Raw genomic sequence first — 21,892 nt, forward strand, 5'->3', positions numbered from 1 at the left:
TTCAAGCTAAAACGGTCAATTCAATGCTGATCACCAGTGTTCGATGTGTCCTGTGACATGGCTAAATGGCATATACTGGAAAAGACTAGAAAATACTATGAAAAATATAACATTTTGCAAGGAGTGTGAGCTAGACATGGTGGCAAGAAAATAAGTGTGACCGCGGATATTCCGATTCCGATATCTACCGATGAAAAACGAACTCAACCCACTTAACTAAATTGACTAAAACAAGTTTAATATATATTCTGATCCCGATCATTCTTGGTCTCCATAAGAAGACAATAAACTGCTAAATAGTTTTAGCCTTCATTGGAGCCTTGGATGACAAACATTTCCGCAATTCTATAATACCCTTTTCCCTTCCACGGACTGAATGTCGTCTTAATATTCCCGCATAATTACGGTATATTCACCTTTAGCGACTGCCCGAATGTCTCCAGCTTTTGGCCATTAAAGAGTCTCAGCCAAAATTTTATACCTTCCAATTTTATCCGAATAACATCTGAATCTGCTCCACTTCCTGAACTTGAAAATCACGTACATTTCCCGGTAGATTCACCTTTTCAATAGTTGAGAAATGCAGTTCCAAACATCACCATATGTCGATTCATATAATTTATTATATTAATTTATTCTCAATTAATTCCTCCCCAAAACATGGTCGCATAGAGATGTAGGTATTACGTAGGTGCCTTTTGCACTTTAGCCAATTCCGCCTTAAATTTCGAGATGGTTTCCCGTGCAAGCTTCAGCTTGTCCTTGAGTGTTAAAATCTCTCCCTTAACTTTCTTCTTTACATTGAAAATGTTGTCCAGCGTTTTAGTCTTCTTTTCTTCAACTAAAATAAACAAATCTATTTAGTACTAATGGCCAAACGGCAAGTGAAAAGAACTTACAGTCTGTGTCATGGCTAAGCAGTCCATTGGAGCTTTGTTCCGAGAGCATTAAATAATGCTGCATGACCTGGGTGGGCTCTTGGAAGACGATTTCCTCATACGATTCCGATACAAGACCCTTCTTGGTGTCCATGGTGGTGGTGGAGGTCAGCTCGCCATCAACGACGGGCGATTGAAAGAGCTTCAGGATGTGGTAGCAGGTCACCGGCCGCTCCGACTGATCATTGAAGTAGATTTTAATAACAACCTCAAACTCACCCCAGCCGGTTTCCGTGACTTCGTATGGGGGCTTGACCACAATGCGATTAGGGTTCGCATAGCTCTCGTGCAGCTTAAAATGCACTTTCTTCAAGTAAATGGACATGTCCTCATTGAAGTAGGTATTCAGATAGACCTTCCACTGGTGCGTGTGTCCGTCCTCCTCACGCTTTTTGCCAAAGGAGCGCGCGATGTTCCCATACACAATGGGCTTGACAATGGTGACACCCTTGAGCCGACCACCTGAGTCTCCACCGAAATCAGCCATAGTTTTAATTAAATTTATATTTTTTGTTACAAATTTAGGTAATTTCTTGTCATTCTTCCTCTTATCCTCGCCGCTTATATCGATATAGACGCCTCCAACAATCGATATATTTTGCAATGCAACCCCGCATTTCACCCACTTCTTGTTATAGACGACTTGGCTGAAAATATAAAAAATATTGTGTTTTTATTAACTATTGAAACCTGCTGGCGATAAAATAAATAGTTAAGCAAATAATGATGGCGCGCCGCGGTGGAAAACGCATTCGGATGGATGATCCGCCCCCAGAGTACGAGGAACTCCACAGGTCCGACAAATGTCTAACTCACCTGGCCAGGTGTTTACCTAAAAACGGATTTGTTTAATTAATATAGCGATGCTTTAAATGAAAGCACTTCCGATGCAGACAGTCCCACCAAGCGTATGACAAGATTGCGGGCTCGTGGCGGTGTACGGGACAAGCCTCCAATTATCGACGACGACGAGGATGAGTTTTTCGCGCCAATAGCCCGAAAGCGAAAGGCACCAGCTGTCAAAAAACCGCCCGCAGAGCGAAAGGAACGTGTCGAGAGGCCACGCAAAGAGCCCGCGGAGAGAGCACACCACGAACGGATTGACAACGAAAGAGAGATAACCACAGACGAAAACAGCCTGTACTATATCGTGCGACACTCCAAGAGTCCCATAGCGGTAGGAGCTAATGCCTTTTTCATTAAATGTTTAAATAATATCGTTCTCTGTTGCAGAATATTGTCGACCAATGGATAGAGCAATACAAGACAAATCGAGAAACAGCGCTGGTCGCTTTGATGCAATTCTTTATAAATGCCAGCGGCTGCAAGGGAAAGATATCGGAGGATATACAATATCCAGTGGATCATACAGCAATCATTCGACGAATGACTGAGGAGTTTGACGAGGTAATCCATTTGCCATGGTGCCACACAACATTCCCATCTATCTAACAATCAAACATTTTATTTGTAGGAAAGCGGTGAATATCCCTTAATCATGACCGGAACCCAGTGGAAAAAGTTCAAAAATCATTTTTGCGATTTTGTGCAAACGCTCGTCAAGCAATGCCAGTACTCCATTATCTACGATCAGTTCCTGATGGACAATGTAATTTCTCTGCTCACGGGATTGTCTGATTCGCAAGTGCGGGCCTTTAGGCACACGGCCACATTGGCAGCCATGAAGCTAATGACTGCCTTGGTGGATGTGGCTCTGCTTGTTTCGAATAATTTCGATAATGCTGCCAAACAGTTTGAGGCTGAGCGTGTAAAGGTAGAGTCATTCACACTTATCAAATGCAATTCCTTCAATAAACATTTCTTATTAGTCACGCGACCGTCGCGCCTCAGATCGCTTGGATTCCCTGATGACAAAACGATCAGAGTTGGAGGAGAACATGGATGAAATCAAGAGTATGCTGACCTACATGTTCAAGTCCGTGTTTGTGCACCGCTACAGGGACAGTCTGCCAGATATACGGGCCATTTGTATGGCTGAGATTGGCATCTGGATGGAGAACTATCCGCAAAACTTTTTGGACGACTCTTACTTGAAATATATTGGCTGGACGCTACACGATAAGATTGGTGAGGTGCGTCTGCGCTGTCTGCAGTCGCTGCTGCCGCTGTACGAAAAAGAAGAACTCAAGGGAAAACTGGAACTCTTCACCTCGAAGTTTAAGGATCGAATTGTGGCCATGACGCTGGACAAGGAGTTCGAAGTGTCTGTCCATGCCGTCAAGTTGGTGATCAGTATATTAAAGTAAGTATTGATGCATATATTTTTGGCAATATTCTATACAAATTAATTTGAATTGGGTAAAGAATCCATCCAGAGATTTTGGCCGACAAGGATTGTGAGATTGTGTACGAGCTGGTCTATTCGTCCCATCGTGGCGTAGCCCAGGCCGCCGCCGAGTTCCTAAATGTTCGATTATTTCATCTGACCAACGATATGGAAGAGACTAAGACCAAACGAGGCAAGGTACGTCTGCCAAATACTCCTTTAGTGCGAGATTTGGTTCAGTTTTTCATTGAATCCGAGCTGCACGAACATGGCGCTTACCTGGTGGACTCCTTCATCGACAGTAATGAGATGGTCAGGGACTGGGAATGTATGACAGATCTGCTGCTAGAAGAGCCGGGTCCCAACGAGGAGCTCCTCGACAACAAGCAGGAGTCGACGCTCATTGAGATCATGGTTAGCAGCGTCAAGCAATCGGCCTCTGGCGAGGTTCCAGTGGGACGTGCAAGTAATCGTAAATTCACATTCACCGCCAAAGAGCTCAAGGCCATTCAGGACGAGAAGGCCAAGCTGACGGAGCATTTTATTGTCACGCTACCTGCCTTGCTAGAGAAATATCAAGCGGACAGCGAAAAGTTGGCCAATCTCTTGGCCGTTCCCCAGTACTTTGATCTCAATCTGTATACGACAAATCGTCAGGAGAGTAATCTGCAGGCACTGCTCGATAAAATCAATCAGGTAATGAGCATGCACACTGGCAGGGATGTGCTTGAGACATGCGCCAAGACCCTGGAATGCCTTTGTGCCGAGGGTAGTGCCACCTACACTCGTTGCAACATTGCCCGCTCCAACATTATCGAGAGCGCTGTCAATAAGTACAAGGATGTCATCGAAGAGTGGCGCAATTTGATTCAGGGTAAGGCTACAGCCTGATTTATGTGGATATTTATGTGTTTCAATTTGAATTTGTGAAATTTTTAGGTGAGGAGACCCCCAACGAGGATGATATCTACAATATAACCATCGCCTTGAAGGTTCTCTCCATTCTGTATTCCTCGCACAATCTCAATCCATGGGATTTGTTCAAGTCCCTGTTTCAGGACGTTGAGGAGGCGCAGTCCAAGGAAAATGTCGAACGTTGCCTTCCCAACGAAGCTCTGGCTTATTGCATTGAGGCCTGCTACTTCTCCATTAGCTGGGGCCTCTACTACGTGGAGAACGACTGTGAAGCGCTCAATGTGGCCGATGTGGTGGCTGAGCTGCGCAGCAATTTAGATAGCTTCATGTCGGCCTGCTTTGAGCTAACACGTGCTGGACCCACAGTGCAAATACAAGAGGCGGTGCGTGCAAAACAAGGCTTAATTATCAAGCGGGAATCATATTTTAAATTCCATTTTCTTGCAGGCATACCAATCCATCTGTGATCTCCTGATCATCTTCTCCGATCAATTGGGACGCAGCGAGATCGAGCACATACGTAGCTTGGAGTACAAGTCGCGGATGGATGAGCATCTCATACTGGACAACTTTGTGCAGCATTATGTTTTCTCGCTGAAGCAAGATGCCGTCCAGGACGAGACGCGCATCGAGGAATTACACAAGAAGCGAAACTTCCTTGCCTGCTATTGCAAACTGGTGGTCTACAACATCATACCCACAATGCGGGCAGCCACAATATTTAAATATTATGTTAAGGTGAGGCATCCACGCCCTCCCCTTTCTAATAGTAAGAGGAAGGCCTAACAAGATCGTTTATCTTTCAGTGCTACAATGATTATGGTGACATAATTAAGGCTACGCTAGGCAAAGCACGTGAGATCAACAAAGTCAACTTTGCCATGACCCTGCTTCTCAGTTTAATCACTGTATTCAAGACGCTCCTCGAGCAGAGCGAAGACGGCACAGTATCAAAGAGTTCACAAGAGTTTCTCGACCTTAAAGAGTTGGCCAAGCGATTTGCTCTGACTTTCGGCTTCGATGCGCTCAAGAATCGCGATCCTGTGGCGGCCATCCATCGCGGTGGCATCTATTTTGCTGCCAACAAGCAGCCCGATGATCCAGTGCGGGCACCCACACGTCTTTTGTTCCTGGAGGTGCTCAACGAATTCAACTACAAACTGCTGAAGCAGGACAAGAAGTTGATTATGAGTTTCCTGGACAAGATCATACCACCTGGCATGCCATCGAGTCGTGCAGAGGAATGGCAGCCTTTGGCTTTATATCGAAACTCTTTGCTGCATGGGGAAACGGATCAAACGGCGCCAGTTGCCACACGACGGGCTTATGTACGCAAGCGGCGTGATCATGGTAAGAAAGGCAATTATCTCGTTTAATATCAACAAAAACTAAAACAATTCCATTTTTATTTAGATGAAGATGAAGAAGAGGAAGAAGATGAGGAGGAGCATAATGATCCCGACTACAGGGGCTAAAAATAATCATTAACAATTCATGTAGTTTTAAGATTAAAGTACAAAAAATCTCAGCTTTTACACTCTGTTGTCGGATGCCTTAGAGTTGGACTTGATGAACAATATTTTGGATACACTTTCGGGACTCAGATGCCCCTGCATATCATTATACAAATGTGCAGATTCGCCTAACAATGCCTCGTTGGACGCACTGGCTGCCGGAGCTGAAAGAAACTGCCGGACAATCCCATACATTGGGCTGTATTTGATGTTTGCTTTCCACCAAATGAAAGGATCCATGCTCCTCTCAATTTTAGGCTCGGAGTTGTATAGATATAGGAGGTTCTTAAACTGAGACTGAGAGCCAACGGATGTGGCGGCTGTCTGATTATGGGCAGAGCCAGAGGCCAGTATATTATCCAAAATCGTGTCAATCCTTGATTCATTTTTAATTTGCGAAGAAGATATTTTAACTTTTTGCAACGAAGGCTGACCCTCGTCGTTTGCTTGGATGCTGGTTAGCTGCTGCAGCACTTCGTTGGTCACCAGTTGCTCTTCGCGATCGTTGAAGAAGGCTTGCTTGTAGCGCGGATCCAAATATGTGGCCACCAGATATTTTATATCTGTGGTAATATGAGAGAACTTCATTTCCAGTTCTTCTAGCAGTTTACGGGCAAAGCTGCAAATGGTCTGTAAAAATGTATTGGGATATGTAGTAATTTATTAGCTTTGTTTTATAATGAAAGATTACCACTGAGGACACAAAATTGTGGACATCTGTTCGAAGAGAATCCCTCAAGGCAGCCACAAGCGGAATCACCGAAGAGGCGGTCGTTGAAGGATCGCTCCACATTTTGATGATCTCCTCGCAAGGCTGCATTACTTTCTTGCACAAATCAATGTCCAGCCATTCATCTGGATAGATTTGGACCAGACTATTTTCCTCGGCGTACAGCGAGAGAGCGTCCTTCATCTTGAGCACACGGCCCATCATGTCGAAAATGGAGTTCCATCTCAAGGGACTTTCGTCGATGATTGAGCACGGCTCTTGTTTAAGGCGAATCTCTTGGATGAATTTCAGCTGCTCCTGGGCCATCGTGGAGGACGCAAAATGCTCAACAATTTGCTTGCATTTCGAGTATAGATTCTGGAGTTGTTGGTTCTCTTGCAAGGCGAATCTCACACACATTTGCAGGCGTGAGACAGAGCAGTCGGGAAGTGCTCCGGCCAGAGCAGTTGCCTCATCTCGGATGATGCAATGAACCTTCTTTTTGGAAAGCTCCATATCCAAACCTGAGATCAAACCCTGAATACTATAGGCCACTCTGTCGGTGTCCTCATAGCTAAGGGCATCGCATTTGAGCGTGAATCGCTGAGCCTTGAAATCACTCGTGATACCAAAACACGAGAGGCTAAGCAGGCCATCGTTATTGGCCCACCACAGACTGGTGCTCAGCGATATAGCACCTAACAGATCCACCTGCTGCTTCACCTGAACGTGAAGTCTATTGTGGATATCGCGACACAATATATTCTCATAGTAGCCCCTCGCTTTGATCACATATCCCGAATTCAAAACTTTCACAAAGTTTATGAATCCGGGGCCTTCTATCAAGTCGAAGGAGTGATTGAGAAACATTTGCGCCAAATGTTCGTCACAGCGCGCAAACAACTGATCTTCATTGTCCATTTCCAAGGGATCTGGAGCGATCTTCTGATTTCAAAATGTAACTATATCATGAGGGAATATCTCAGGGAACAGATTGAAATACTCACATGCAGTTTCAGTTCCAATTGCGTTGTAGGATGCTGTGGCAACCTATAAGTTACTTCTCTTTTCACTAAGCACCTGATATCTTCGGCGAGTGTTTGAAACTCCACAGGGTGCTTGCTTTTCAAATGGTTCCTTAGGCAGGTGGTGCCTCTGCCCTTTCTCGAGTAATTTCTGTTGCATAGACAGCATGTGGCCACCGTATCGTTCGCCTTGTAGAAAAACTGCCAGACATTGCTTTTCTTGCTCATAGTTTTTGTATCAAATTCCTACTTTTTGCGGATGTTGTTCACATCCGCCTCTACATCCGTTTTGGTGTGGCTTCTGCAGCCCTGTTTTGCGGAGCCATCGACTGCAGGTCCACATCGCTATAAATTCATCGATACTTGCCACTTTTGGCGCGCTATCGACACAAGAGGCAGAGCAGCTGCTGAGTTTTTGTTTGTTATTTGCGAATTTTTTCAAAATATAATGCCTTGTTCAATGGATATGCCAAGCACTTCCAACGGATTGGACCACTACAGCCAAAGGGACCCATCCGAGTTGAAGGAGCTGCTTAAGGATTCAACTGCATGGCATGCTATTCCTTTGCTAAACTACACGCCGCTGCATAAACTGAAGGATCAGACTTTGGTGCGTTTCCGCGGCATGATTCAGGACATGATGGACCCGGAAATCTATTTGGAGCGCTATGAAGTGAAATCCTCTGACGGAAGCAAGCGTCTGCAGCACGGCCAATACCATGATTGCTTAAACCTGGCAACGGGCGAAACAATCGACTACAATGCCGAGAGCAATGTGCATGGCGAGAGGCGTACACTGTTTGTGGTTTCAGTGCCAGGCCTGAATGATTGGACCAAGGAACACGAAGGCAAGTGCAGTCCCCAGCCCAAGTTGCTCAGCCAAACGCAATCGCCAAACAATGCCAAAAAGCGTACTCTGGATGACCAGGAAGCCATGGATGTAGAAGATGATAACGATAATTTGCTCAAACGGAAATGTGTTGAGGGGACCAAGTCAGACTCATCGGGGAACTCACCGGCCGCTGCTCCAGCCGTGCTCGGCTCTGAGTATTTGATAAATTCTCCCTTGCCCAGTCGACCCAGCATGGCCTGCATGGTGAAAGTGTACGAAGACTTTGATAGCTATAAACTGAATTCCCTGGTCGACTTTGTTGGTTTCCTATCAGTCGATCCTTCGCTGGATGCCGCCACCATAGATACGGAGGGTTTTGATAGCCTAAGCGAGCTGCAGGCGACACATCCATCGCCCTTCCTCATACCACGTGTGCATGCCTTTGCAGTCCAGCATTTGCCGCACGCCAATCCGCTGCTGGACAAGAGTCTACAACAGCCGGCGGACGCTAGTGCCAGCGAAGATCCATCACAGACCAGCGTGCACAAAGATTTACGGATGCTTCTAAAGCTCTGCCTGTTTGACGATGACTTGGCTGCCGAGTATTTGCTTTCCCATTTGATTTCCTCGGTGTACAGTCGCTCCGAGATGCAGAGCATTGGAAAGTTTGCCTTAAACATATGCAACTTGCCCAAGGAATCACTGGCACAGTATACAACAAAGCTGTACCAAGTACTGGAGCTACTTTTGCCAGCCAGCCATTACCTGGCCATGACTCTGGAGACAATGAACACGGCTGCCTTTGCCCCCAAGTGAGTGAGGCATAAGCCTTGATCGTGAATATGAACATGTATGATTAACAATTCTTGGCCCAACAGAAAGGATTACAAGACCAACAAGCTGGTCTCTGGCATGCTGCAGCTAGCACCGCACACTCATCTGGTGCTCGACGAGACGTACATGCAGCAGGGCAAACTGGAGGCGAATGGCGTCGATGCCATCCAGCACTTGGCGCACCTGATCAACAGCCAGGAGCTAAAGTGCGATTTCCATTACTATCAGATCGACTACCATGTGAACATCCCTGTGCTTGTCCTGAGCGAAGGACGCAGTATGCTACCGGTACAGCATACAGCATTTCATGTGCGATTGGATTTCAAATCAAATACCTCTCTTACAGAGCGACTTTGTGCTGCCTATTAACGCCGATGCCAAGGCCGTGGAACTGCTGGATGAATCTCTGAAGGCGGCCCACCACTACTTGCAGCCAGCGCGCCTCCAACAGTTCCGCAAGTATTTGACCATGGCACGCATCAGTCCGTTTAACGTCAGCGAGGAACACACCGAGATGATTCAACAGGATTTCGTGGATATGCGCAAGGCGAATGCCAAGAGCAATGCGGATGATCTGCACGGCTTGTTGGTGCTTTCACGCCTTCTGGGCATTGCCCGTGGGAAAGATGCACTGGACAAGGAAACTTGGCAGCTGGCGACCGAGTTCGAGGCCAAGCGGCGACAGCGGCTACAGGCATTGCCGAAGTCAGCCGCCCAGCTGCGTAATTAATTTGGTTTCTACATAGAATTTACTCATTTTTTATTGTCTTATTATAATGTTTACAAATAAGTATTAATTGGAAGAAAACTATGAGTCCTGATCCACAACAACTTCGTGGCCCATATGCTCGAAGCGTTCTTCGATCAACTGACCGGCCAGACAGTCGCCGCATAAATTTATATGGCAATAGCAGCTATCACAGCGCCAGTGCGTCCTGGTCACAGACGCCGCCTCACATTCGGCGCACTTGGGCGCCATCGGATCGGGATTGTAGCCATCTTCGATTTGCTGTTTCTCCTCGAGTACGGCCGTGAGAAGTTTCAGACGCAGCTGCTCCTTACGCTTGGCCTCTTTATCCAGATCGCCGTCCAGGCCGTCGGTCTCGGCCTTGGGTTCCATCTTGGCTTGTGGGAATGCGGGCGACAAAGCGCCCGCAGGAGACTGCCCTCGCAGTTCGTCCAGTGTTATATCGTCCTCGGGCATTTGCAGAGATATATTCTGGGCAGGAAAGAACGTAGATCGGCGTATATTGAACTTGGGTTTGGTCAGGGCTGGTCGGCGATATTTGGGCAGACGACCTGGTACCGGCATGCCAGCTTCGTGTAGCTTCTGGAAGTACTTCTGTATGCGGCTGAACACCTGCTGCGTTGTCCGATTCCCCAAGGCTTTGGCTATCTTCGCAAAGCGTCGGCTTTCCACCTCCTCCGGCGGATACTGAATTAGCAGCCGCTCCAAATGTCGCTGCTCCTCGTTGGTCCAGAGGCGGTTCTGGTGTTTAACCGACCGTCCGCTATTGCTGTCGTTCAATGTTTCCGGGGACTGTGGTAATTCTGGAGTGTAAGAAGCCATCTGATTTGTGGAAACTCCGGCTCCGTCCTTGGCCGGCAATGAGGGTAGCTCTGGCAAGGGCGCTATGGCTATATAGTTGTCCGATATCAGCGGTTCGTTGCTGCGTAGTTTGTCTAACAATAGCTGCGGATTGTTCAGGTAAATTTTCCTAGTCGCTTCTAACTCATCAATCTGCTGGTGGACACGAACGCGTTGGGCTTGCAACACCGCAATGGTGCGCAATAGGCTGGAATAGCACTCATTGCCACGGAGAGCCAGGTGCTCAGACTCAAAATTAAACACGTCCTCATCATCCGGGGCAGAATCATCCAGGTGTTCCATTTGAATATAGTCTAAATTAGTTTTAAAGCACCAAACCGCCAAGTTTGAAAACAAATTTTCAGAAAAATCAACACATGTATGTGCATTAGTGATGATATAAATATATCAATATATCATTATTAGTATCGATGCTTTTGTTGGAAATATATCGATCGTGCTGATAAGAAACAGCTGGTGGGCAAGTCGAAAATACGTAACATTTTATTTTAGCAATATGCCAATTCCACGAATTCTCCTCCCAGCATACCGATCTCTGGCTTCCTTCACTGCCAAGGTACTAGCTTTGCCAAATAGATCAATCTCATATGAATATTAACCCTACAATAACTCACAGGGCACGGCGGTTACAAGTCAATCGAACCAGGTGCGGATTGTGGAGGTGGGTCCCCGGGATGGACTTCAAAATGAAGCAAAGATCCTGCCAGCAGCAACGAAAATTGAGCTGATCGATCGGCTATCCGAAACCGGCCTGACCACCATTGAAGCAACAAGTTTCGTGAGCTCAAAGTGGGTTCCCCAAATGGGAGACAATTCAGAGGTATTTCGAGGCATTCGCAAAGTGCCAGGGATCAGCTACCCGGTGCTCACACCGAATCTCAAAGGGTTCGAGAGTGCGCTGGCAGCCGGTGCCGAGGAGGTGGCCGTCTTTGGAGCAGCTTCCGATGCATTTTCCTTGAAAAATGTCAATTGCACAGCCGCCGAGGCAATCGAGCGCTTCAAGCCAGTTCTGAAAGCATCCCAAAAGCATGGAGTGCGTGTTCGTGGCTATGTATCTACAATAGTAGGTTGCCCATACGAGGGAGCCGTTGCGCCGAGTGCTGTGGTGAGAGTAGTCGAGGCTCTTTATGAGATGGGCTGCTATGAGATTTCTCTGGGCGACACCATTGGCGTGGGAACACCCGGCAGCATGCGTCGAATGCTGGACGAGGTAGCCCGAGCTGTGCCCGCTGAGAATCTGGCTGTTCATTGCCACGACACCTATGGGCAGGCTCTGTCCAATATCTTGGTGTCACTGGAATACGGCATACGCGTGGTGGACTCTTCTGTTTCTGGCCTTGGTGGTTGTCCCTATGCCCGGGGAGCATCTGGCAATGCAGCCACCGAGGATGTGGTCTACATGTTGCACGGAATGGGACTTAATACAGGCGTTAATCTCGACAAACTCATTCAAGTTGGTCGCTACATCTGCACGGAGTTGGGCCGCCCCTCCGAGTCAAAGGTTAATCGCGCCTGGAAGGGTCCTGCAGTGAAGCAGTAGATAGATCTGGATCTCCAGAAACGGCAAACGATGGCATTTACTAGAAATAGTTACACAATACATTTATTTTTGATACAACATTCAGAAATTGCTTATTTGCTGGAAAATTTCTGAGCATCTCGAAGGGTATACATGGAGATGTCGCCGGAGGCGAGCGACAGATCGGCCAAACTTTGTTTGGCAGGGCGTGGAATATGCGATACGGTTGCATCACTCGGCAGCTTCATTTTACCATCATGACGGAATACTTTTGGCTCAACGGCCGTGTTCAAATACTTTTGAATTTGCTGCACATTGGGCATCGGTTTGGGCGTGCGTTCATCGATTACCTGCCAAATGTCTGTGGGGTTACAGAACCTACCAACGATTTCAATTCCATTTCTCAACTTACGTGCTGTAGCTCTGAAGATATGTACGCCTTTTTGGGCAGTAGGCGAGATGCGGATACGATGTCCAGTTCGTTGCTGATTCCCGCCGAAGTGGAAGCAGCAGGTAGCATTCGGTGACACAAACGGGACTCCTGTTCCAGTTCAGTAATGGCCAAAGTGCTAAAGACATCTGTGCTGGTCTGACGGAAAGTACTCATCAGCGGTGTCGTACCAGACATGTGTGTGTATGTGCGAATGGGACTAATAATGTCATCATAGGGCTGCTTCAATTGCCGCTGATGACGCTGGGGAATGCCCGAATGTGTGCTTAAGAAGGTGTGTGGAGTCTTTTTCAAATGCATATTAATGTCATAGCGAGGTGGTATTTTGCTTTTACTCGGCGACTGCATCACATTTTGCGGCTTGTTACTGCCGCGTAGAGGCACATTGGGCTGCAGAAATTCGGCGGCAGCAGTCTTGAGCACACGCTTGGGTGACATATCAAATGTATTCTGTTTCTGAAGAACTGGGCTCTTGGGTTTGGCTACGGTTGCTGGAACTGGAACTGGAGCAGCGGCAGCAATGTACTCCAATCCTTTTTGCATTATATACTGCATTTCCTCGATTGTATCATTGAAATGCATCGAGTTCTCTTTGTTTTCTTCTGCTTCATCCGCGAATGCCTCTTCCTTAATATCAAAAATAGGCGCTTTATCGTTTGAAATGCCCTCCTCCTCGTCGGACGATAATAATTCAATTATTGTATTCTCAACATCATCCGATTCATCATCATTTTTGGAGGGAGACGCCAGCTCTATTAAGCTGCCATGCAAATCACCCAGCAGCTCCCGCTCTTCTTCCTTGGACATGTTGAGCGGTTTGGCTTTCTTAATTGCCGCATAGAACATGTCATCGACGTTGAGAAGAGTTCCACCTATGGAACTAGACTCTGTGGCCGTTTCATAGGAGCTGGACACATTTGTCTTCTGGGTTTGAACACTCTGGAAACTCACGTGTGACGACACATCAGATTCCTGCTCATAGGCCTCGATTATGGTCGAGGGGCGCAGCAGACCCACCATCTTTACGGGCGAGACATTATTTTTCGCCCTTGGCTCTGGATTGGAGTCCTCACTGCAGGCCAGTGTCTGGTCACTATCCCAAAAACGTGAGGGTGCCTCAACGTCCTCAAGCTGTGTGCATTCCACTCCCTTGACCGGACTCTCGTTGTCCAAGTAATCCTCAGAGCCGATCTGCTCCAACATGCGACGCAAGTACTCAATCTCCTTCTGGGCAGCTACAAAAATGTTTAATTTCTATAGGATCTCTAATGGCATAGGCTCTTTTTCTTTTTACTCACTGTCTTCACCGCTGAGATCACGTATGCCGCTATTCTCCTTGGCCATGGCTAGAACATGTTTTTTGTTCTCACTGTGCAGGTACTGAAACAGGGTGCTATCAGGATCGGATGCCGTCTTATCGCACATGCGTTCAAAGGCATCAAAACTGTCATCACCATGTTCCGAAGCATCTCCAGTGGCCATGGATTCGCACATGGTGTCGTCACACATATTGATTGTGGTTGCAGCTTCCGCCTGCTTCTGCTGCTGCTTCTTCTTTAACTTTCTCGCCTCCAACAATTTCTTCAGGTCCTCATCAATGTCCAGGCTGTAGCGCTGTTCCTTAGATTCCATTTGTGCAGATTTTTGAGGTACTCTGAAAAGTTAAAACTTGTCACAAACCGGATGGATGTCAATTGCTACTCTAATAATTCTATGGTTACTATGTCATTCTCAAGGGATATGCTTTTTACATGCATACATACGAAAATATAATAATTTCAGTTTCTAAATAATAAGAACAACACTATTACTATCCAATGGTAAGGGGGAGTCTGGTATTTACCGATCGGCCAGAAGGTGATCACGCAGTTTCTGACGCCAAGCCTCGCTGTCTTGAAATTTGTTAAGACCAGACATTTTTTTGCCTGTTTTGCAGCTTGTGTGTTTGCTTGCGTGTGCCGGTCCTTAGTGCACAAATCGAGAGAGCATTCAGTGCAAACGTTACAAATAAACTCAAAGCGCGTCTAGTTGTTTAACGTATTTGGTTTATATTCTTAACAATTAACATACCTTTAATTTACAAATAGTGAAGCGAGACGCTACTGTTTAAATGTTTTCGTTGACGCGCTGCCGCTCAGAAAGGTACTCGCAAGTAGTTATCGAACGACGCTCTGTGACGGTCGGTATTTTTAAAATCGATGCCTTGCTTTGTTGAATATGAATGAAATTAAAATGAATTGAATTGCAAAGGCTAGTAGTTATGCTACTAAAATATTTAAATCTATTTTTATAATTTACAAACATTTTTCAAACAAAGAATGCGAGAATATTTGTCAAAATGTTTTTTATGGAGTGTTACTTTTAGGTGTCGATACATCGATTGCAAGCAGTCTTCAAATGCCGGTGAAAAAAGATAACAAACAAAGTGCACTTTCAGAGGAAAAAATTATTCACTAAAATTTGTAAGTACGCTCTGGAGCAACATGAACGTAATACGGCACACAATGTCCCTGGTGTCGTTGGGCGTGTTTCAGCTCGGCCGACGGACCAGGAGCCAGCATTTCCGTGGTTTTCTGCTCGGCACGGGGCTGGGGCTGTCGGCCTTTTCATCGGTCACGTACGCACAGGCGGAGGCCGAAAACGCAAAGGTCAAGAGAAAGCTGGATACGTCCAGGTTCATGGCAGAGCCGATAACAGATGCCGCAGTCCTGTTGGGGGACAAGGCCAACATGCGGCACAGAATGGAGCTGATGATTATGGAGATTCAGGCGGAATTCTGCCGCGCCTTGGAATCGGAGGAGATGTGTGGCAAGAAGTTTCAGGTGGACCGTTGGCAGCGAGAGGAGGGTGGCGGCGGCATTACCTGCGTTATCCAGGATGGCGATGTTTTCGAGAAGGCGGGAGTCAACATCTCGGTGGTCACAGGCTGGTTGCCACCAGCTGCTGTTCAACAGATGCGCTCCCGCGGCAAGAACCTGACGGAGGGCGCCAAACTACCCTTCTTTGCCAGCGGTGTGAGCGCTGTGATCCATCCACGCAACCCACATATCCCGACTATCCACTTTAACTATCGCTACTTTGAGGTGGAAACACCAGATGGCAAAAAGCAATGGTGGTTCGGGGGCGGCACAGACCTCACACCTTACTACCTGGACAAACAGGACGCTCGCCACTTCCACCAGACTCTGAAGTCTGCCTGTGACGAACACGACACCTCCTACTATCCCAAGTTTAAGAAGTGGTGCGATGACTACTTCCGCATCAAGCACAGGAGCGAGAGCCGTGGCATTGGTGGCATATTTTTTGACGACATCGATTCACCCAACCAAGAGGCTGCCTTTAATTTTGTGACTGGCTGTGCTAAGGCCGTCATCCCGTCTTACATGCCCCTTGTACAGAAGCACAAGAACCGGGAGTATGGCAACAATGAGCGGCAGTGGCAACTACTTCGCCGCGGCCGCTATGTGGAGTTCAACCTCATCTACGATCGCGGCACCAAGTTCGGCCTATACACGCCCGGTGCGCGCTATGAGAGCATTTTGATGTCACTGCCCCTCCATGCCCGCTGGGAGTACATGCACGAGCCCAAATCCACATCCAAGGAGGGTGAGCTAATGAAGGTTCTGAAGAATCCAAAAGATTGGGTCTAACCCATGACATTAGTTAATTTTTATGTGGGGAAATGGTGCCTTTCAAATAGAAATACATACAAAAACAGACAGATGCATACATAATTACGTATGGACATTTTTAAAATAAATATGAGCCAAATTTTTACGTTTTACATAATGAAGTTTGAAATTATAGGGATTTGATTAACGGTATAGCCTTAGATACAGAATTTGTAGAATTTGCATCTGATCTATGATCCACATGTTCATAAGTAAGTATTCTGGAAGATTCTAAGTAAATGGGAGTACATGCATACATAAATCCATTTGTATGTCTATCTACGCTTGAAAATGTTTTGTCTCAACTGTACATTATTTTGTAGATTGAGAAAATATCCGTTCTTGGTATACATACACATCTCCATGTGCAGTAGATTTCACAAACACTGTTGCACTTCTCCAGACACACATACACGCAATACAATTTCAAGATGGTGGATTTTTAAGGGATATGTCCGTCTATCTAGAAAATTCCGTAAAATGACGTCATCTAACCAATTTTAAGGTTATACCACCAATGCCTATGCAACGTGCATATTTCTCCATCAAATGGAGCGTTCGGTTCAGCCCGATTTTGTATGTATACATATTTACACGCATAGGCAATACAGGCATACGCCTGCACACCTACAGCCCTGCCCTCACGCACACTACACATTTTCCCCCCTGAATCACATCTCAGACTGTGCATGAGTGTGTGTGTGTGTATGCGTGCGTCTTTATACGCGCGTAAACCGGGAAATTCGCGCCACCGGCAATTCCTCATGTGAACGGGACGGCAACCCAAGCCGTTTAAACAAATGCAGAGTTCTACCCAATAAATTAAGATCATGTATCAGTCAATGGGGGGATTACATAGTTTATAAAATTTTTATTTTTCCTTTCTTGTATGCCATACTTTTTCTTCTGTGTTGTTATGTTCGGTGTGCAGAGTATATCTGCTCGTGTTTCTTCTTTATTTTATGCTTACTGCATCTGCTTGTGGTTTGTTGTTGTTGTTGTTTGTTTTGTAGTAGAAATGAAATCTAACTTAACTAATGGGTTTAATAGAAACCGCCGGTCTGCTGCTGGTACACCTCGATGGTGTCGCCTTCCTCCATCTCTAGCGAAGTTGGGGTATCGTTCTCGTTTATAGGCTGGCCATCAAAGCGGAAGCGAACAACCTGCATGGACAGCCCGGCCCTGTCACAGTAGGCGTTCATCAACTTTCGCAGCGGAGTGTGTTTTTTAATTTTAAATTGGACCACGGCATTGTCCTGTCCCAACACCTTCAAGTTGATGTGTTCGGTTTCACCACCTTTCTTTTCGTCAGACATGTTTTTTTCGATGGGTTTTCTGAGTGCGTGAGAGTCAAAAAATATGAAATGATGCCGGCGTGCTGTACAAGAAAAAATTGCAAATAACACACAAATTAGTTATTTGAAATCACACACTTCATGCGCGGCTTGCTTGCCACCTCAAAGTGAGTTTTGCAATTATATTTATCTTGCGTTCTTACCGTTTTGCTGCTCGTTTTAAGTTTTAATGCAATTTTTCGCCGCGGCTTCCCTCGTCTACACACACGCCAAAAAATGGTTGTATTCAGTGTGTCCCCAGATTTGCACGCTAGAAATGCCTAAAAATGACCAGAGACGCTAGCTGGCAGGGTTGCAGCGACAGGGTTGATTTTTGTTATCGATTGTTAGAATAAAAATTGTTTAATTTGTTGTTTTAAATAAAACCTCTGCACTGCATTGATTGTTCCATATTAATTCAAATATTTGTAAATTATTTAATTTATAATTCATATTTTAGATTTAGTAAAAAAAACACAAAGACTTAACGATAAGTCAAAATGCACCCGTGAAATTTCACTCATTTACTTTAAATGTTGCTTTTATCAAAATAAAACATCAATGCAGTTTCTAAAATTATTTTCTTGGGTTTAACCTTTTTTGAAATATGAAGCTTAATTTAAAACCTGTACTCTGACTATAACGCCACGCGCGTTATCTGCTTATCAATTAATCGGATTGCCGTGAATTAGAACGATTTTTGACCAAACCCCGCACAAATTCAAATTTGTATAACTTTTTTACAATTTCAGCAAAAAAAATTGTTTGGTTTAGCTTGCCCTTTTTACTGACGATAGAAAGACGTTTATTTATCCACTTCAGTTGAATTAATTTTATTAACTGACCAAACGCTTTTTAACACATACCATTTGATTATGGCTATTCGACAAGGCCTACTTATGCTTAAATTGTTTCAATGCAAAGTTACCCCCGTGTAGTAGTTTCGAACTAAGCAGTCTGCCGAAATTTGGCAGAGGCTGCTCTGTTGAAGCAAATACAAAAAGAGAATCACCTTTTCCCCAAAGAAAACGCATCACTTATGATCGTCGAAACCAACCTGGACCGACGTGGACCCCTGGAGGACCCCTTATAGCATTTTTTTTTACCAGTTACCAACATCAAACCTTTTGTGCTTTTAGCTGTTTTCTTTTCTATACGTGATTTCCGCTGCTAGCTCCCTCTTCTCTTCAGTACGATTCAAAACCAGCCAAACGTACATGAAACGATCGAAATTGTAAAGTGATTACAAACATAGTTTATATGTAGATTGCATCATTCCACCATTAAAAGCATTTCCAAATGTGTACCAAACAAAGGAAAACTCCACTCACATACCTCAAAACTCACTCACACACTCGTCACGTCGGATTCTTACCCGGAAAAAACTTACAGTCGGAAAATATCAGGAAAATAGGCCCGATGTTATTAGTAACTTACAAACACCACAGAGAACTCAACCCGACAGGAGGACAGGAGGAGAAGCTATCGTTTCTAGTGTCGTCCTAGAACGGTAAACGCATTGATTAGTGGGTTTTGTGCATTAACTAAATTACCTGATATAAGACTTTTTCTATTGGGGCAAACGGACCAAAAATGGAACTAATTCCCGCGTGTTCTTTGCGTTTATAATTATACTTATGCTTTTGTTTTCACATTGTTCAGATTTTCAATATTGAAAACTGCAAAAAGATAAGAGAAAATAAAAGGCACGGGTTAGTGCAAAAGGTACAAGAGATTTTTGGGTTTGTTTGTTTTGCGTAAGTAAGAGTAATAAGAGTAAAGTGTGTGTATCCCAGGAACCACCATGGGATAGATACCATGACAAACCAGGATATATACCAAACACCGCAGACTGTAGCCGAACTCAATCCGAATTCCAGTTCCGTCTTGAAACTTCCCTTTGAACCCCCTTACCAAAGGTGGGGAAACAAACACATGTAGGGCTAGCTTTATTTTTACTTACTTTTTCTTTCATTATCAATTTGTTGTTAAGAGTTACTTATTAATTAAAATGTTTTAAGCTATGCACATTAGTGGATTGGATTTGCATCGTTATTGGGTGTTTTTGTTGCTAATGTCGCTCTGCTCTTCTGTACTGTAAAATTGTTGTGTAAAATGGAACCATGGATAATAATAATAATAATATTAATCCAACCAGGATTGGTCTCTGCCATGAATTTGCAAATAAATTTGAATAAATAGTTACAACCAATAGACGGCTGGCTTTTTTTTTTAATTATTAACCTCCTGCTCTGCTCCGATCCACTCTGCTCTATTTTGTTCCGGCTTCGGGTCACTGTGCCTGAAAATAGTCAGCGTAGGGGGCATACTTTTAAGAGTCTGGGCATGAATGGGATGAATCCGTCTCTACTGACGCCACCAGCTCTGCTCGTTGGCATTTTGCTGGCCATTGTCGGGATTGGGAGCTGCATTGGGGTTTGCATTCGAATTATTGCGTCCGATGATGGGCGGCGGCGGCACACTGAACATATTGTGATGCGCAGGCGGAGGACGGTACTTCTCCTCGTGCTCATCGTCAACCTCGCGCTTGATGGCTGCGTTTTGATAGTCGAACGATGGATAGCCATCGTCGACGGGCTCCTCCTTAATCTTGATGATGTCCATTTCACGGAAATCGGGCTTGCGTTCCTTAACATCGCCGGCCACTCCTCCGCGTTCGCGGTCCTTTCGGTCACGCTTGCGTTCGCGTCGCTCCCTGGAGGAATCGCGCTCGCGCGACTTGGAACGCTTCTTCCTCTTCTCACGTTCACGATCACGGTCGCGATCGCGATCTCTCTCACGGTCCCTCTCCCGCCTGTCGCGGCGGTCGAACTCATCATAGCGTTCCCGGCTGCCGGCGCGACGTTTTCTGCGCTCACGGGACCGGCTGCGGGAACGGTTGCCAGCCACGGCGACACGTCCACGATCACGTTCCCGATCCCTGCGGTCTCTGGAGCGAGACCGCCGTCTGTCTGCCCCAAAGGCAGGACGTCCTCCGGGGGCGCCTCTGGGCTCGACGCCATTGTTGCTGCGACCGCCTGCTCCTTCACGATCCTCGCGCTCACGTTCTAGGCGGTAGCGTTCGCGTTCTCGCTCATTATCCTCGCGACCAGAGTGCTTGATATTCACGTCGTTGCCACCGCGCCGAGTGCCGCCCAGTCCTCCGCCCAGGCGACGCGGCAGCCAGCCCTTGACTGTGCGGGCCCGTTCTACATCTACCAGGACACGCTTGCTGTCAATCTTCTTACCATCGGCGTGCTTGTAGGCGGCGTGCATGTCGCGCTCGTGCTCGTACTCAATGAAGGCATAGCCCTTGGGTTTACCTGACTCCTGGTCGTGGATCAGGACTATTTTCTTGATGGGGCCATAGAACTCAAACTCACGCCGCAGCTTTGACTCAGATGTGTCGTAGTTGATACGTGCGATGAACAGAGTGCGAAAGGGATCCTCTGTGGCGTTCTTTATCTCAGTGGGATCCCACAGGGCGATTTCTCGCTCTAGCTTGTAGGCCACCTGCTCGGCCTTTTCGCGACGCCTTCGCTCCAGGCGCTCCTGGCGCGTCTCAACCGTCTTGGGCAGCGGTGTGTCCTCGGGATCCTCGAAATCAGTCATAAAGTGGGCCACTCCCAAGTAGCCTCTCGATTTCTTTTCATGTGGCAATTTATCCACCGGCGGCATAAACGGGATGGGATCCCGTGCGGCGAATAACGCCAACAAATTCGGCGGTAGATATTGGGTCATTTTTAAGTAGTTTTTATTACCTTTCCCTGCGTCTCGCCGTTTTCAGACTGTAGGAGAAAAATAACATTTAGGTTATGTTACGATTTGTTTACCATGAAAATCGTGCAAGGAACCAACTTTAAGCATCCATCCGTCTGGCCAGAGTATAGTTGTACGTACTTAAGTTAAGTACAAACTTCTTAATCAAATATCCAATAATTATTTTACAATTTTCTTCACTTTTTCGTCTGGCTTGTGTAGCAGCTTAGGGATGATTTATCTTGACATACCAATATATCGATATAATTTACATTTATTTATATGCGCTGGCAATTTTTGTAGGCTGATATCTATGAAACTACTTGTATGAATTTGGAACAAATGGAGGGTATTTTTATGTACTTTCACATCGTTCGAACAGATATATATACCCGTAGCTTTTGATTCTAGTTGCATTTTATGTTTCATAGCTCCGACTCCGATTCACAGTGTATCGATATTCTTGTGCGATAAACGGAACATGAATCCAATTTT

General features: G+C 45.9%; 10 protein-coding genes across 13 annotated transcripts; 4 read left to right on the forward strand and 6 right to left on the reverse strand.

Moving 5' to 3' along the window:
• Nucleotides 1-609: 609 nt before the first annotated feature.
• On the reverse strand, nt 610-1,510 carry LOC108162119 (YEATS domain-containing protein 4). The gene is made up of 2 exons (XM_017296693.2): nt 900-1,510; nt 610-841 (listed from the first exon to the last, which is right to left on the reverse strand). Exons 1-2 carry the CDS (start codon nt 1,423-1,425, stop codon nt 684-686), a joined length of 684 nt encoding a protein of 227 aa, XP_017152182.2. The 5' UTR covers nt 1,426-1,510; the 3' UTR covers nt 610-683.
• A 48-nt stretch (nt 1,511-1,558) lies between these two features.
• Nucleotides 1,559-5,668, forward strand: LOC108162113 (cohesin subunit SA-1). Its single transcript, XM_017296684.2, has 10 exons — nt 1,559-1,732; nt 1,800-2,115; nt 2,172-2,345; nt 2,413-2,712; nt 2,768-3,201; nt 3,264-4,099; nt 4,165-4,523; nt 4,588-4,878; nt 4,947-5,490; nt 5,554-5,668. Exons 1-10 carry the CDS (start codon nt 1,662-1,664, stop codon nt 5,613-5,615), a joined length of 3,387 nt encoding a protein of 1,128 aa, XP_017152173.1. The 5' UTR covers nt 1,559-1,661; the 3' UTR covers nt 5,616-5,668.
• On the reverse strand, nt 5,507-7,712 carry LOC108162116 (zinc finger BED domain-containing protein 1). 3 transcript variants are annotated; one of them, XM_017296690.2, is made up of 3 exons: nt 7,371-7,712; nt 6,346-7,305; nt 5,507-6,284 (listed from the first exon to the last, which is right to left on the reverse strand). In XM_017296690.2, exons 1-3 carry the CDS (start codon nt 7,614-7,616, stop codon nt 5,673-5,675), a joined length of 1,818 nt encoding a protein of 605 aa, XP_017152179.1. In that variant the 5' UTR covers nt 7,617-7,712; the 3' UTR covers nt 5,507-5,672. The 3 variants fall into 3 exon arrangements, with proteins under 3 accessions (XP_017152179.1, XP_017152178.1, XP_033250134.1); XM_017296689.2 differs by having other exon boundaries at nt 6,346-7,308; XM_033394243.1 differs by having other exon boundaries at nt 6,346-7,325; nt 7,371-7,457.
• Nucleotides 7,713-7,745: 33 nt separating this feature from the next.
• Nucleotides 7,746-9,882, forward strand: LOC108162114 (mini-chromosome maintenance complex-binding protein). Its single transcript, XM_017296686.2, has 3 exons — nt 7,746-9,032; nt 9,099-9,342; nt 9,401-9,882. The coding sequence occupies exons 1-3, from the start codon at nt 7,837-7,839 to the stop codon at nt 9,782-9,784; spliced, it is 1,824 nt and encodes a 607-aa protein (XP_017152175.1). The 5' UTR covers nt 7,746-7,836; the 3' UTR covers nt 9,785-9,882.
• Nucleotides 9,798-11,041, reverse strand: LOC108162117 (ZZ-type zinc finger-containing protein 3). Its single transcript, XM_017296691.2, has one exon. The coding sequence runs from the start codon at nt 10,943-10,945 to the stop codon at nt 9,863-9,865; it is 1,083 nt and encodes a 360-aa protein (XP_017152180.1). The 5' UTR covers nt 10,946-11,041; the 3' UTR covers nt 9,798-9,862.
• A 48-nt stretch (nt 11,042-11,089) lies between these two features.
• LOC108162118 (hydroxymethylglutaryl-CoA lyase, mitochondrial) lies at nt 11,090-12,283 on the forward strand. The gene is made up of 2 exons (XM_017296692.2): nt 11,090-11,219; nt 11,280-12,283. Exons 1-2 carry the CDS (start codon nt 11,160-11,162, stop codon nt 12,201-12,203), a joined length of 984 nt encoding a protein of 327 aa, XP_017152181.1. The 5' UTR covers nt 11,090-11,159; the 3' UTR covers nt 12,204-12,283.
• On the reverse strand, nt 12,240-14,837 carry LOC108162115. 2 transcript variants are annotated; one of them, XM_033394242.1, is made up of 5 exons: nt 14,704-14,837; nt 14,477-14,597; nt 13,932-14,287; nt 12,595-13,868; nt 12,240-12,532 (listed from the first exon to the last, which is right to left on the reverse strand). In XM_033394242.1, the coding sequence occupies exons 2-5, from the start codon at nt 14,548-14,550 to the stop codon at nt 12,296-12,298; spliced, it is 1,941 nt and encodes a 646-aa protein (XP_033250133.1). In that variant the 5' UTR covers nt 14,551-14,597; nt 14,704-14,837; the 3' UTR covers nt 12,240-12,295. The 2 variants fall into 2 exon arrangements, with proteins under 2 accessions (XP_033250133.1, XP_017152177.1); XM_017296688.2 differs by lacking the exon at nt 14,477-14,597 and having other exon boundaries at nt 14,704-14,835.
• A 141-nt stretch (nt 14,838-14,978) lies between these two features.
• On the forward strand, nt 14,979-16,417 carry LOC108163838 (oxygen-dependent coproporphyrinogen-III oxidase). Its single transcript, XM_017299350.2, has one exon. It carries the CDS (start codon nt 15,117-15,119, stop codon nt 16,281-16,283), a length of 1,167 nt encoding a protein of 388 aa, XP_017154839.1. The 5' UTR covers nt 14,979-15,116; the 3' UTR covers nt 16,284-16,417.
• Nucleotides 16,418-17,160: 743 nt separating this feature from the next.
• Nucleotides 17,161-17,912, reverse strand: LOC108162158 (small ubiquitin-related modifier 2). The gene is made up of 2 exons (XM_017296736.2): nt 17,803-17,912; nt 17,161-17,682 (listed from the first exon to the last, which is right to left on the reverse strand). The coding sequence occupies exon 2, from the start codon at nt 17,618-17,620 to the stop codon at nt 17,348-17,350; it is 273 nt and encodes a 90-aa protein (XP_017152225.1). The 5' UTR covers nt 17,621-17,682; nt 17,803-17,912; the 3' UTR covers nt 17,161-17,347.
• A 1,660-nt stretch (nt 17,913-19,572) lies between these two features.
• LOC108162154 (U1 small nuclear ribonucleoprotein 70 kDa) lies at nt 19,573-21,667 on the reverse strand. The gene is made up of 2 exons (XM_017296732.2): nt 21,497-21,667; nt 19,573-21,426 (listed from the first exon to the last, which is right to left on the reverse strand). The coding sequence occupies exon 2, from the start codon at nt 21,377-21,379 to the stop codon at nt 20,006-20,008; it is 1,374 nt and encodes a 457-aa protein (XP_017152221.1). The 5' UTR covers nt 21,380-21,426; nt 21,497-21,667; the 3' UTR covers nt 19,573-20,005.
• Between the last annotated feature and the right edge of the window lie 225 nt (nt 21,668-21,892).

Source organism: Drosophila miranda, chromosome 4, assembly GCF_003369915.1.
Source record: "Drosophila miranda strain MSH22 chromosome 4, D.miranda_PacBio2.1, whole genome shotgun sequence".
Classification (NCBI taxonomy): domain Eukaryota; kingdom Metazoa; phylum Arthropoda; class Insecta; order Diptera; family Drosophilidae; genus Drosophila; species Drosophila miranda.